The following is a 12,642-nucleotide window of genomic DNA, read 5'->3' on the forward strand; positions in this document are numbered from 1 at the left end:
AGTGTGTACATAGATATCTATGTAAATTTGTTGGTCCTAGACTTGTTTTATGAATGGTGAGGAACGCAGAACAGATTACAGCTAGGAGTCTATGGATTTGGAATCCATAATATTAACACAGGGGCCAGGCAGTAATGGGTGGGAAAAAGCACATGAACGTTGTAATTAAGGAGTGTTCCTACTTGCATCACAAAGTCTGCAAGAAGAAAGTACTACAGGGACCCTTCATGAAATCTGCAACAGCGTACATCATCTCCCTAGGAACCAAAGCTAGCCAGGAAAGAGAAAAAGAGAAATAGGCCTAACCAGAAAGAAATCTAATCCAATGCTAAAGAAATGGCAAGAGCCTCTTTAAAAATTTTAATTGTTAAAGCTGACTGCAAGCTGCTGGTCAATTAAACCCCTGGAGGAAAACCCCAAAATAAAAGTTAGCCAAAAGCCAAGTACATTTTGGCTGCCACAAAGAACTTTTCATTCATCAGAGGTTTTTTTTTAAAAAAAGAAAGGAACGGGAGTTAGAAGATACCACTGGATTGCTCCATTTCCGCTACAGAAGCAGAACATATGTCAGCTGATGTGTGTGGGACAGCGACCCTGAAAAAATCATCTTTAGCTTCTAAAGCTTGATGTTTTGTTCTGAAGGCTTGGTACTTTTAAAGAAACGGTTTCTCTCAGGCACTGGATGAATACCCAGATTTTATGCTCTTGATACAATCATGGAAAAGAACACGGTTGTACCTCCCTTATCCGGGATTCCCTGACCTGGCAACACCCGTGGTCCGGCATGGACCATAGATGTTCCTGAACCACAGAGCCCAGGAAGAGGGAGGTCTGGCAGGGCAGGAACCTAGAGTGTGTGGGGGAGGGGCAAGGACAGACAGCATGGTGCGGAGTTCTGGTTCCAGCAGCGCTCTCTGGCCCCAGCAGCTAGGGAGCTCTAACCTGGCCACAGCTGTGGACCTTCAGCTCCAGCCAGGAAGCTTCAATCCCAGCGGCAGCCAGGGAGCTCTGGTTCTATCCGCGGATGCAGAGCTCCAGCTATGTTCTGGCTCCAGCAGCCAGGAACTTCAGCTCCAGCTTAGCAGCTGTTGAGCTCCAGCTCTGTCTCTCTGCCCCTGCCACACAGCTCCGGCACCAGCTGTGGAGCCAGGCAGCTGTAGTGCTCTGGCCCCAGCAGTAGTGGGGCCAGGGAGAGCGCCGGGGGACTGAGACAGAAGCAGGGTCAGGCTGGAGACCTGGCCTGGTAGCAGTATGGCCATGAGGGGAGAGAATGTCCCTGGTCTGGCAAATCCCTTTGTTTGGAACCAGTCAGGTCCCAGACCAGCAAGGTCCAACCTATAGTAATTACAGCATGAGCCTTAACTAAAGGCACCACCTGCAATGATTCTCAGACCAGAAGACTGTAGTTTCAGAGTAGGATTTTCAAAAGCACTCAACATGGGCTGAACTACTGCTCTTGACATCAGCAGTCAAATGCTCATTGACTTTAATGGGAGAAGAGTTTAGTCAATGCAGCACTTGTGAAAATCCCACACAAGCAGGAAAAATTCTTTCCTGAGGACTGCACCTGATGTGGGAAGGCTTGTGTGCTATAATGATCCTCAGAGTTATGACAGAGGTAGTCTTAATTCCTGGTAAGCTCACCCAAAGACAGATCAAAGGGCAGGAACCACATAAAAAGCAGCCCACTCTTCCGCAAAGTATGAGGATTGAGTTATAGGCCAAATTAGACAGACAAGATGATAGCCTCTATGGCAAACAGTATATCTTGCAGAAATAAGTCTTGGTGAAAGCCATCAGGAAGTCAAGTATTTGAAAAGGTTTTAAAAAACCCACGAAAATACTTTTCTGAAACGTCTGCTGCAATATCAAAAGCTGCAACAGGTGAAGAAAGAAATGGATGTATATAATCTCAAAATCCTCAGAGTAAGCAAATTATGACAGCCAGGAGCTGAGAAAAAGTAATTCAAAAAGGAAAATACAGTCATAAGATACTCAGGAAGTAACAAGAATTGTGACTTTCCAAGAAAAAAAATCACCACTCAGATTGGGAACCAACACCTGATTGCATTAGGTTTTAAACACAATAGGTGAAAGTGACAATTATACAATGAAATGCACACACAACCACAATGAACTCAAAAAGCAGATACAGAGTTGTTTACCAACTGACAATATTCCAAGCAAGACATCCATCTTCTTAGAAATAGAGTAATTCAATACCACGGTTCATGATGACATCAGAGTGGAGAAATATGTGGGCAATCATGATCTTGATTCCTAAAATCAGAACTGTGAAAGACTAGTAGAACTGAACCTAGTACCTGGGCTTATCATTGGTGGAACAGTATTCCCAACTTGTAACCCCCAAAATGGAATCACCAGGTTTCAGACTGACAAACTACATATTGGAAAGAAATTTAAATCGACTCTCCAAGAAATTAGACTGATGATGATGATGATGATGGGCGATTACTCGCTGCTGAATATGATCATCTTCCATAGGAGTTGTAGACCCTCAGGTGGCTAATAAGGCTAATTCTTGAACCACAAGTTTTATTACAGTGAGGACAGTTGTTTCCAGGTACAGCAGGAGGCTGTTGACCATGTTATGGATAAACAAGAAAAAAGCCTGAACAGAAAAAGAAGAGTACAGAACTTTCTGGAAATGCTAAACCACATAAAATATGTTTACAATGAAACTAAACACCCAGAGCTAGACATCATCAGATCTCACCTTACCAAAAATGAACAGAACAATGAAAAGTTAAGCCTAGGAAAGCTCCACTGGATGCATTCCACAGAGACTTAACCTACACCCCACCATCAATCTCAGCCTGGACCATTCTACACAAGAGATCAATTTCCTGGACACCACAGTACAAATCACCAATGGTAAATTAGAACCACTCTCTACAGAAAACCCACTGACTCATACAATTACCTACATTCCTCCAGCTCCCATCCAGAACACACCATACGATCCATCGTCTATAACTAAGTCCTTCGATACAACCGCATCTGCTCCCACTGACAAAGACCAGAAACTTCAGGATCTCTACCAAGCATTTATAAATCTCAACTACCCACCCGGAGAAATAAAAAAAACAAATTGAAAGAGCCAGACAAATACCCAGAAACCATCTACTTCAAGACAGACCCAAGAAAACCAACAATAGAACACCACTTGTCATTACCTATAGCCCCCAACTTAAACCTGTCCAACACATTATCAATAAACTAAAGTCTATACTAGAACAGGATACTATATTCCGAGAGGCTCTGGGAGACAGACCCATAGTCTCCTAAAGACAACCAACTAACTTCAGGATGATTCTTACCAACAACCACAGGACATACCACACCAATACCAACCCTGGAACTTTCCCTTGCAACAAACCCCGTTGCCAGCTTTGTCCACATATTTACTCTGCTGACAACATTATTGGACCTAACCATTTCAGTTATAAGATCAAGAACACATATTCCTGCTCATCCAGAAATATAATTTATGCCATCATGTGCCAACAGTGTCCTTCTGCTACGTATATTGGACAAACTTCTCAAGACACTTCACCAAAAAAATCAATGCACAACAAACAGACAGTTTCACAAAGAAAAAACAAGTTTCTTACCATTTCAACCAGAATGGGCATTGTCTCAATGACCTGACTACCTGCATCCTGCTTCAAAGAGATTTTAACATAAGAATTCAAAGAGAAGCCTCTGAACTGTCATTCATGCTTAAATTTGACACTTTACAGATGGGCCTTAAAGATGCTATTTATCTTACCCATTACAAAGATAGTTTCCCCAATTATCACTTCTATCATCATTATCTCATAGACATTAACCTCCCCACCTCATCCCCCCTCTATTCTAAAATCTGATTTGTCTATTTTATATGTGTTCACTTTTTTTAAAAAATTGTATCCTTTTGGTATATATGGTCATGCGAATTTTCTTCCACAATTTGATCTGAGGAAGTGGGTCTGGCCCACGAAAGCTCATCACCTAATAAACCATTTTGTTAGTCTTTAAAGTGCTGCATAATCCTGTCTTTTGCTTGTGAAAAAAGGTGAGGGATAGAGAAATGCTAATGATGATATGTCCGAAAGTTCTCAGAAATAAAATAATTTATCTAATTTGATTAATGATTTGGTTTCTCATTGAGGATATGAAACACTGACTTAAATATTCCACATTACTGCAGCAGACAGCAAAAACCTTGCCAATGTGGTTTCAACAGCCTCCTGCTGTACCTGGAAAATGTAATGTGAAAATGCCTCACGTTAATGTCATCCTAATGGTTTTTACTACATGAAGAGCTAAATGCATGTAGGCGCTCTCAAACCAAGAATTTACCCTTATATTAGGTATCCAGCCACATGCTTCTTTTAACCCAGGAAGCACAAATGTCCAAACATGAATCCAACAGTAGTTTATTATCCAGTCATTGCAGATGTAATTACAGATATTGTTTCTGTTTTCTGATAAAGTTTAAATATTTATTCTGACAACTGTGGAGAGTGTACAAAGAGTGCAGAAGTATTATTCATAATATAAGTAATACCTGAACAGTTCTTTTTATCTTTAAATGTCAGGTTGTACACTATCATACAGTAACTATTATACGATCTTGCAAATAATTCAGGGTTTGTGCTAGCAAGCTTTTTTAGCGTTCTCCAAGATTTTGAAAGGCTGGCAATAGCTTAAAAACATACATTGTACTTAAAGAGTTTGCTGGCAGCTTCGCAAAATGAAAGTTTAAAAAATATTTATATTGAATATTTGCTTTCATCCATGAACATAAAAACATTAATGGGTGAAATCATAACAGATTACACTCCTATGTTACTCTGTGAAATTCCTGTTTCAGCAGCAGTATATCAGAGATCCCATAAACTCAAGCATAGGCCAAATTCTGACACCACAGTCCTGTACACTAAACTTTGGTTCTAAATTTTTAAGTTTAATTCTAAGTTTTTAGGTATTTCTGTTCGGTTGTTTTTTCTTCAAGGGAGATAGATCTTTGTTTCGGCTTAGGCATTTCTGTTATTTCAATTACCTGTTCCTGATTATTCCTAATTTCAGTTCTACTCTGTTGAGGTGATTTGAATTAACTCATGAAACTTCCTGTCTATTTCAGTAATACTAATCTTGATATTCATTAGACTTTCAAAAAGAAAAGAAAAGAAAAGAAAAGAAAAGAAAAGAAAAGAAAAGAAAAGAAAAGAAAAGAAAAGAAAAGAAAAGAAAAGAAAAGAAAAGAAAAGAAAAGAAAAGAAAAGAAAAGAAAAGAAAGCATAACAATTGAAGATCAAATACTACTAAAACCCTATAACTTAAGTCCTTATTTTTAATTAAAAGCTTTAAAGTAAACATTCCCATTTAATGTTTAAATATATTTTGTTCTTTATGGACCTTGCAAGAGGTAACAATTAGGCTATACATTTTAAACACAAATTTGCCATCAATTTTTTGGTGGTTTCTCCCACTCACACTTGGTTTATTTCCAGAGCAAAAGAAAGTACCGAAGAAAAGTTTTCAAATGCCAGTATATGTTGTACATTCTTCAGTGTTACTTTGATAACATATTGGTGGGCTAACTAAAGTGCCAAGTTTATATCATATAACCATTATTATTGTATGATTTTTAAAACAGTCTTCATTCATCTGCAGCTGCAAATAATTTCCGAAATAATTTCCAATTTGGAATTGGCTCTAGTATGTCATATTTGCAATGTAAAGACAGCATTTCGCCAGTACTAAGTTCTACTTTGCCTAATCTGACTTTAGCTTCCAAGTTAAGGTGTTTTTCCTCCTTTTGATTCAGAAGGAAGTATTACATAAAGGTAAGCAATACATATTATCTGAAATAAGTAAATTCTGAACAGGATCGGCTATTTATGCAAGAAGGCAGTAACTAACATTTTGTCAGCTGTTTCTGAATAAAGTAGTAATACAAATCACTCAAGGAGGCTTCTTGGCAGGAATGTTCTTTCAATTGCTTCACAGTCACTTTTAAAATATTCCAATGAAGTTCACAATGCAAACACAGTCTACCATTAAATGGACTGAATAGAATGCATAGACTCAAAATTTCCCTGTATATTAATTCTCTTGCTTTATATTTTATTCTGGGAACTTGTCCATCATAATTGTAATACAAAGGGAAATGCTTTAATCCCTTTTGCAAACATAGTACTAATTCCAGATAATGAAAACCTTAAAATAGAAAGACAGCTGTAAAAATGGCCTGAGTCCTATATGTTTTTCTATAACAACGGTGGGAAACTTCAGGCCTGGGGAGCTGGACGCTGGTGCTCCAATATCCCCGCTGCCCCACTGCAGGGCTGGAGCGCACAAAATCTACTTGGCTATACCCCCTAAGCTCTGGTGTGCAAGGGGAATGTATGGAATTTTTTTCTCCACAGTTGGGGACCTGGAGGTCATGTCAGTGAGCATGGGTATTTTTTTCCTCACTTGTGTGCGGCCCCCAATTTGAGTTCTCCACATAAAAATCAAAAAGGTTCCCCACCCCTGTTCTATAAAAAGAAATCACTCAGTTTTCAAAAATAATGTTAACATTTGTATCTTAAAAGGTTAGCTACTCCACAGGCACAGTGATGAATAGCCGGGTCAAGCCCTTAAAGGTACATTTTCAGCACAGTATATATGGACTTGGATTAGAACTCTCAACAAAATTCATGAGAACTAGGCATCTATATCCTCTCATATATTAACTACTAATACCTTAAAATATTTGCAACAACATCTTGCCTCTCTTTCATATTTAGAAAGCAAATACTGAGATAAACCACTTTCAGCATGATGAATTTACTTATAGCATGCATGGCTTGTTCTTCATAACGTGAGCCACTAACAGCCCTTAAATATTTACAAGTTCAAAATACAAATTTTTTACATAGGTAATTGAATGTTTGCATTTGCTTACAAAGAGTGTAGGATCCCTTCTGAGCATAAAACCAGGAAGTAACAAAAATACAGAAGCAACAATTAAAATATAACAGCAAAAAAGAAAAAAAATGACAACTTTTAACATGTAGACAATTAACACTGTTGTGGTTAAAAGTAAGTACACATTTAGAGATGTGATTTTTTTTTAAATATATCTTTCTAGCTTTTAGCTATAGCTAAAACCAAGGAAAAGTTACTTTTGGTTTGTCAATTTGCCTTTGAAATACTTTTCTAAAGGTTATTTGCAAGTTATAAGGCAAATGTGATCAAAGGCTTAAGAGCCTTGTACATGACTGCATAAAACAAACTAGCTCAACACAAATGTAAGTTTTGGAAGCGAAAGTGACAGTTATAGTGTAAACTTAACAGTAATAGACTGGGTACATTTTTTACAGGCAGCGTGTAATACATATATTTATCTTATTAAGGGCCTGGCCAGACAAAAATATTATCTTGCTTCCATACTTAAGGCAGACATACAAGTCAGTATTTTAGAGCCTCTTTGGCCTTGTGGAAAATTCTTTGCTAAAATCAGGACTTTTATTAATATTATTTTCTGTTATATTTAAACTGCAAATAATACCAAAAAACCTCACATGTAATATTCTATTATCTTTTAGCAATGGATGTAAACCTACCTCTTTAAAAGAAATAGTATATTCCTAAAAGTTGAAAAAATATCCAAAATTGTTCTGTAGCACAGTTTAATTTGAATAATAAAGTTCTTAAACTATTCCATGAAAGTTTCTCAAATTATTTCAAGTGTATTCTCACTCTGAAAAGACTGCTAACCACCACTATTTTAAAGCACATGTTATTTATAAATTATTTTATTTTGGTACAAGCTGATATTCCAACTATAAGCCTTTTTTTTTCATGTTCAACTCCATCAATAAAAGGGACAGAATATCTGTGTAGGCCAACAAAAATTTCAAGTTATATCTTTTGCCTACTGTTATTACAGATTTGGAAGAATCATTTAGAAAATATATAATGACAAAACAAAATTAGACTTCCAATCAAATGTACATCTGAACTTTTTTAAAGTTCCGTTTTGCTAAATGTTTGCATTTCTGCCTCTTTTCCCTTCCCCATACTGCTCTCTGTATTGCATGGCATCTTTTGTTATGCTACCCAATGATCTGAGGCCCTTATAAAACATGGAAGAAAAGTTTTAATATTTAATTTTCGTGTAAACTTGAGTAAGCAGCAATAATGTAGGGACAGGGTGACAAAAGTGCTATAAAAATTGACATTTGGATGCACATTTTTCCTGTACAATAAACTACAGTGTGCATGGAAAATGACATTTTAGAACTACCAAAAGCAATGCACCAAATATAAAAAATATACAGAGTAACAGAAGAACAAGGTATAGTGCAATTTTTCCTAGTTGTCTTGAAGCCATGACTACATTTGATTTTATATCTACTACACAGTGGGCTCTCTCAGCAACACAGATTTATTTTGCATTCCTGGTAAGACAGTGCAGTGCAACTATAGACTCAGCCTTAAGAATAATCCCATGCTTTGAATTTCAAGTTCCTATATATCACAAGTGCAAATTTTTACTTGAAACTGCCCTGCTGTACTACTATTTAAACATGCGTCACTAAAAGAGTAAAGCCAGGCTATTTCAAGAAAAGGAAACAATTCTACAAATATTATTTCTACTTCTATCAGGGGCAATTTAATATTACATGAGCTACAAATTATCTGGTGAGGACTTTTAGGAGAAGGCCTTTTTATATATTTTCTCTAGTTATTTGCTCCAAGCTTCTAAATAAAAATCCACAACTATTCCCAGTACAAAATACCCCCTCTCCCAATATCTTGGAAATGGAATTTAACCTCTACTGCACATTAAGCCCAAATCAGAAGTAAAAGAATAGAACATCATAAATACACAAATAAGTACTGAAACAAACTAAGCAAGGTTTTTTTTTTTTTAAAAAAAAGCTAAAACCTTTTCCAACTATGACAACAGTTAGTGGTATAACATACTGAACTAGATGGAATACATTCATTACCAAAAGTGCATTCTAAATGCGCATCTGAAAAGTTCAATTTTCACAACTTCAGATATCAGCGTACCATACAATCTACTGACTGGTAGTAAGAAACAGGAAGTCAGTCAGTGCCTTTACTAAGTTTTGTTTATATAAATAAAATAATTAACAGTTTGGAGCTCATATCTCCAAAGCAAAAAGTTCTGCTTCCAAATTATTCTCTACAAAACCATAAGATAAAGCAATTAGCTAAGCTAGAATAGAAAGCTTTTAATCAAGTTAAGGTTCTTCTGAACATATACCGTAAAAACGCGAGTATAATGCGCACCTATGTATAATGCGCACTTACCTTTTAAATGTCAGAATTCTGGAACAAACTGAGCTCTTATCTATAACGCACACCCCCATTATACACATGATTTTACCATATTTTAGATAGACAGACAGACAGAGGAAGGAAGGGGCCGCTCCCACCCGCAGGCTCCAGGGAAAAGCGTGCGCAGCACTGCAGGGGCCACCTTGGCCAGCTGAGCTCGCGCCTGAGACCGGCAGCTGGCCAGAGGGCCCCTGCGGCAAGTGCGAGCTCAGCTTGGCGCGCCAGCAGCTGAGCAGGGTGCCCCTGCAGCAGCTGCAAGCTCAGCTGGCGAGGGGGCCCCTGCGGCAGATGTGAGGTCAGCCAGGCTCCCAGACAAGGTGAGGAGCCAGCGGGCAGGGCAGCTGAGCCTGCGCCTGCCGGGGAGGCAGCTGCCCAACTGCCCACACACCGCGCCTTGTCGGGGAGCCTGGCGGGGAGGGTGAGGTAAAGATTTTACTAGTTACCTCCTATGTATAATGCGCACCCCGGTTTTAACCCTTAAAAACTGGAGGGGGGATGGCGCATTATACTCACGATTTTACAGTAATATAGATACACAAGTTATGTCTTGTCAGAATATTGCAATATTGCAACAGCAACTCCTGACATATTAGTGAGGCAATATATGAACCTAAACAATCATATGAACAAAATGAAATTCAAATCATTTATGTAAAATTAGATATTCCAAGGATTGCATCTTACTAAGCAGAAAAAAGGGTGCTATAAAGCTGAAAAGTGCATCACCATTAAAAGTAACTGAAAACAGCCATTTATGCACAGTTTATGCATTCATAATGCTGTTGTCTTTGCTTCAAACACCTAGGCTGCGTCTAGACTGGCATGATTTTGCGGAAATACTTTTAATGGAAAAGTTTTTCCGTTAAAAGTATTTCCGCAAAAGTGCTTCTAGATTGGCACGGATGCTTTTGCGCAAAAAGTGTTTTTGCGCAAAAGCATCCGTGGCCAGTCTAGACATGATTTCGTTCAAGAAAGCCCCGATCTCCATTTTAGCCATCAGGGCTTTTTTGCGCAAAACAGTTCTTGCCTGTCTACACTGGCCCTTTTGCGCAAGTATTCTTGCGCAAGAGGGCTTTTTCCCCGAGCGGGAGTGTGAAAGTATTTGCGCAGAAAGCACTGATTTTGTACATTACAAAGTCAGTGCTTTTGCGCAAAGTCAAGCGGCCAGTCTAGACGCACCCTTAATCTATTACAGAATGATCACAATGAAATTTAACCTTTTGACTTTTATATATTTTGTCTAGATATAGGTAAAAATGGTAAGACATCTTGAACATATATGCAATTAGTGCATAATTTCTTTTCTGAAGTTAAGCTAAGTGGATCTTTTAAATCCTCCTCTAAAAATAGTGGCCCTTTTAAACTTAAAGTTAGTTTGGAATGAGAAAACAAAATGAGGCCATTTATAGCTAGGTTGTGCATTGTTATTCCTAATTTATTTCTTACTATTGGACATACCTGTCCAGAATATAAACGATTAAGACAATTTGCAGAAAAATATATCCTCTACCTGTAATTGACAATGCACATAAAAATACCTACAAAAGGGAATTATTGTCCATTCACAACCTATTGAGCCTAGTGATTCACTGGTTCAGCTCATTCCATTTATATAATTTTAAATATAGGTTAAATTGTGAGCTATATATAGTTATAAAATTAACCATTCTAATCTGTGCACCCCTATATTTAAAAATATCTGCCTAATTAAGTATGACTTAACTAAAATTAGCTGCCATATTTTTACATCACAGTATATGGCATTTCTTAAGTTAGCAACAGAAAGGCACAATTATTAAGCCATAAAATACAGTACCTGAATCTAACAATTTTCTTTATACCTAAAACCAATGTCAACCTAGACATTTTATTTTGTAGAAGGGACTGAAGCAAAAAACTTCAGTTTTTACAACTGATCTCACTGCAATTTTGGTCCCTTAGAAATGCCATCTATATTAAACAACTAACATTGGGGAAGAACAAAGGAAACACATAAGCTGTTCCATTATAGCTGTCTGTTGTTAAGTAACTCATAAGTTATTATGAAATGACTTAAACTCAACACAAATGGAAATTTCTGATCAGTTTTCAGACACACCTTTGTCAGTATGTCAAAGTATACAGGTACAGTGTTATGTATGTTTCATTCCATAAGTGTACATGTATACAACATATTTACTGCATGTGTACACAACCACCATTACAGCAATAAGAACAGACATGGCATTTATAGAGTTATAGCATTTCTCAGTAGAGAAATTCTTGGGTTTTAGCATAATCCCATATGTAAGATGTGCAATTCCCTTTAAATGCACTGCATGTCATGTATTGCTGTTAAAGTCCCTGCTAAAGCACCTTTTCTTATATTAGGCTATTACCTCCCTTCATCCCACCAAGTGAATATGTCTACCTCAAGAAAGACCAATAAAAAGAAACAGGGAAGGAACCAAAACCATGAGAGAAAACCCAACCATTCCATATGTAATATAACGATAGGGAAGTTCAACCTCCATGCGCTGCCTTGCTTGTCGTATATCATTACATGGTATACCGAATATTTTACAGGCTAGTGGAACAGTGATTTTCTTCATTACTATTCTTGTTAACAACAGTACTATTACTCCAATCAATAACCGCAATATGGCTTTTCCAAATAAAGTCACAGTGATGGAGGGAGGAATTAAAGGTAATGCATTTGGGGAAGGATCTTGCATTAGACCAAACATGTAATTAAAATGAGATCCACAAGCAACACCAGCACCACTACCCAGAATCTGAGCTGTATCTCCTCGTGATGTGCTCCAGGTGTCAAGAGTGAAAGAGAAAACCCCCAAAACTAAATGAAGACTGATGATAATTAGTGGTGCATGCTTGTAAGTTAAATTGAAGTTATCAATCAAGTCCACAGCTGGATGGAAGACAACCAAGATGAGAATAGCATATAGAAATCCAGCAATAACATCCTGTTGAGGGAAGATAAGAGATACAATCATTTAGTATGACATACTTTATTTTTACTAAGATTTTTCATATCCAACTTTGAAATAACTATTTAAGATTGTAATTTAAGATAGTATGCATTTAAGATTGTAATTTACATTAGCAAGGATAATAGATTAGTTGCTTTCTAAGTAGAGAGGTTTCCACATTTGAAATCTCATTTTTCTTACATTTAATCTTTCACAATACATAATTTTGTTCTAATTGTAGGGAAAGGAATTGTATTTGTACACTGCATTAGAAAAGGAGCAAAGAGCCTACGTTTCAGCAAATGTG

The 12,642-nt window shown here is 37.4% G+C and overlaps 1 protein-coding gene across 5 annotated transcripts in view; it reads right to left on the reverse strand.

Moving 5' to 3' along the window:
- Positions 1–12,642, reverse strand: part of PPP2R5E (protein phosphatase 2 regulatory subunit B'epsilon) — a 231,084-nt gene that overhangs the window by 188,458 nt on the left and 29,984 nt on the right. Inside the window, exon 3 of one of the 5 annotated variants that reach the window (XM_075926382.1) lies at positions 4,427–12,329. The exons of the other annotated variants lie outside the window; for them this stretch is intronic. Coding sequence (XP_075782497.1) covers positions 11,778–12,329 — 552 coding nt within the window. The 3' untranslated portion in view covers positions 4,427–11,777. Of the gene's footprint in view, positions 1–4,426; positions 12,330–12,642 lie in introns of those variants that run through there. 5 annotated transcript variants of the gene reach the window in all.

Source organism: Pelodiscus sinensis, chromosome 4, assembly GCF_049634645.1.
Source record: "Pelodiscus sinensis isolate JC-2024 chromosome 4, ASM4963464v1, whole genome shotgun sequence".
Taxonomy (NCBI): Eukaryota; Metazoa; Chordata; order Testudines; family Trionychidae; genus Pelodiscus; species Pelodiscus sinensis.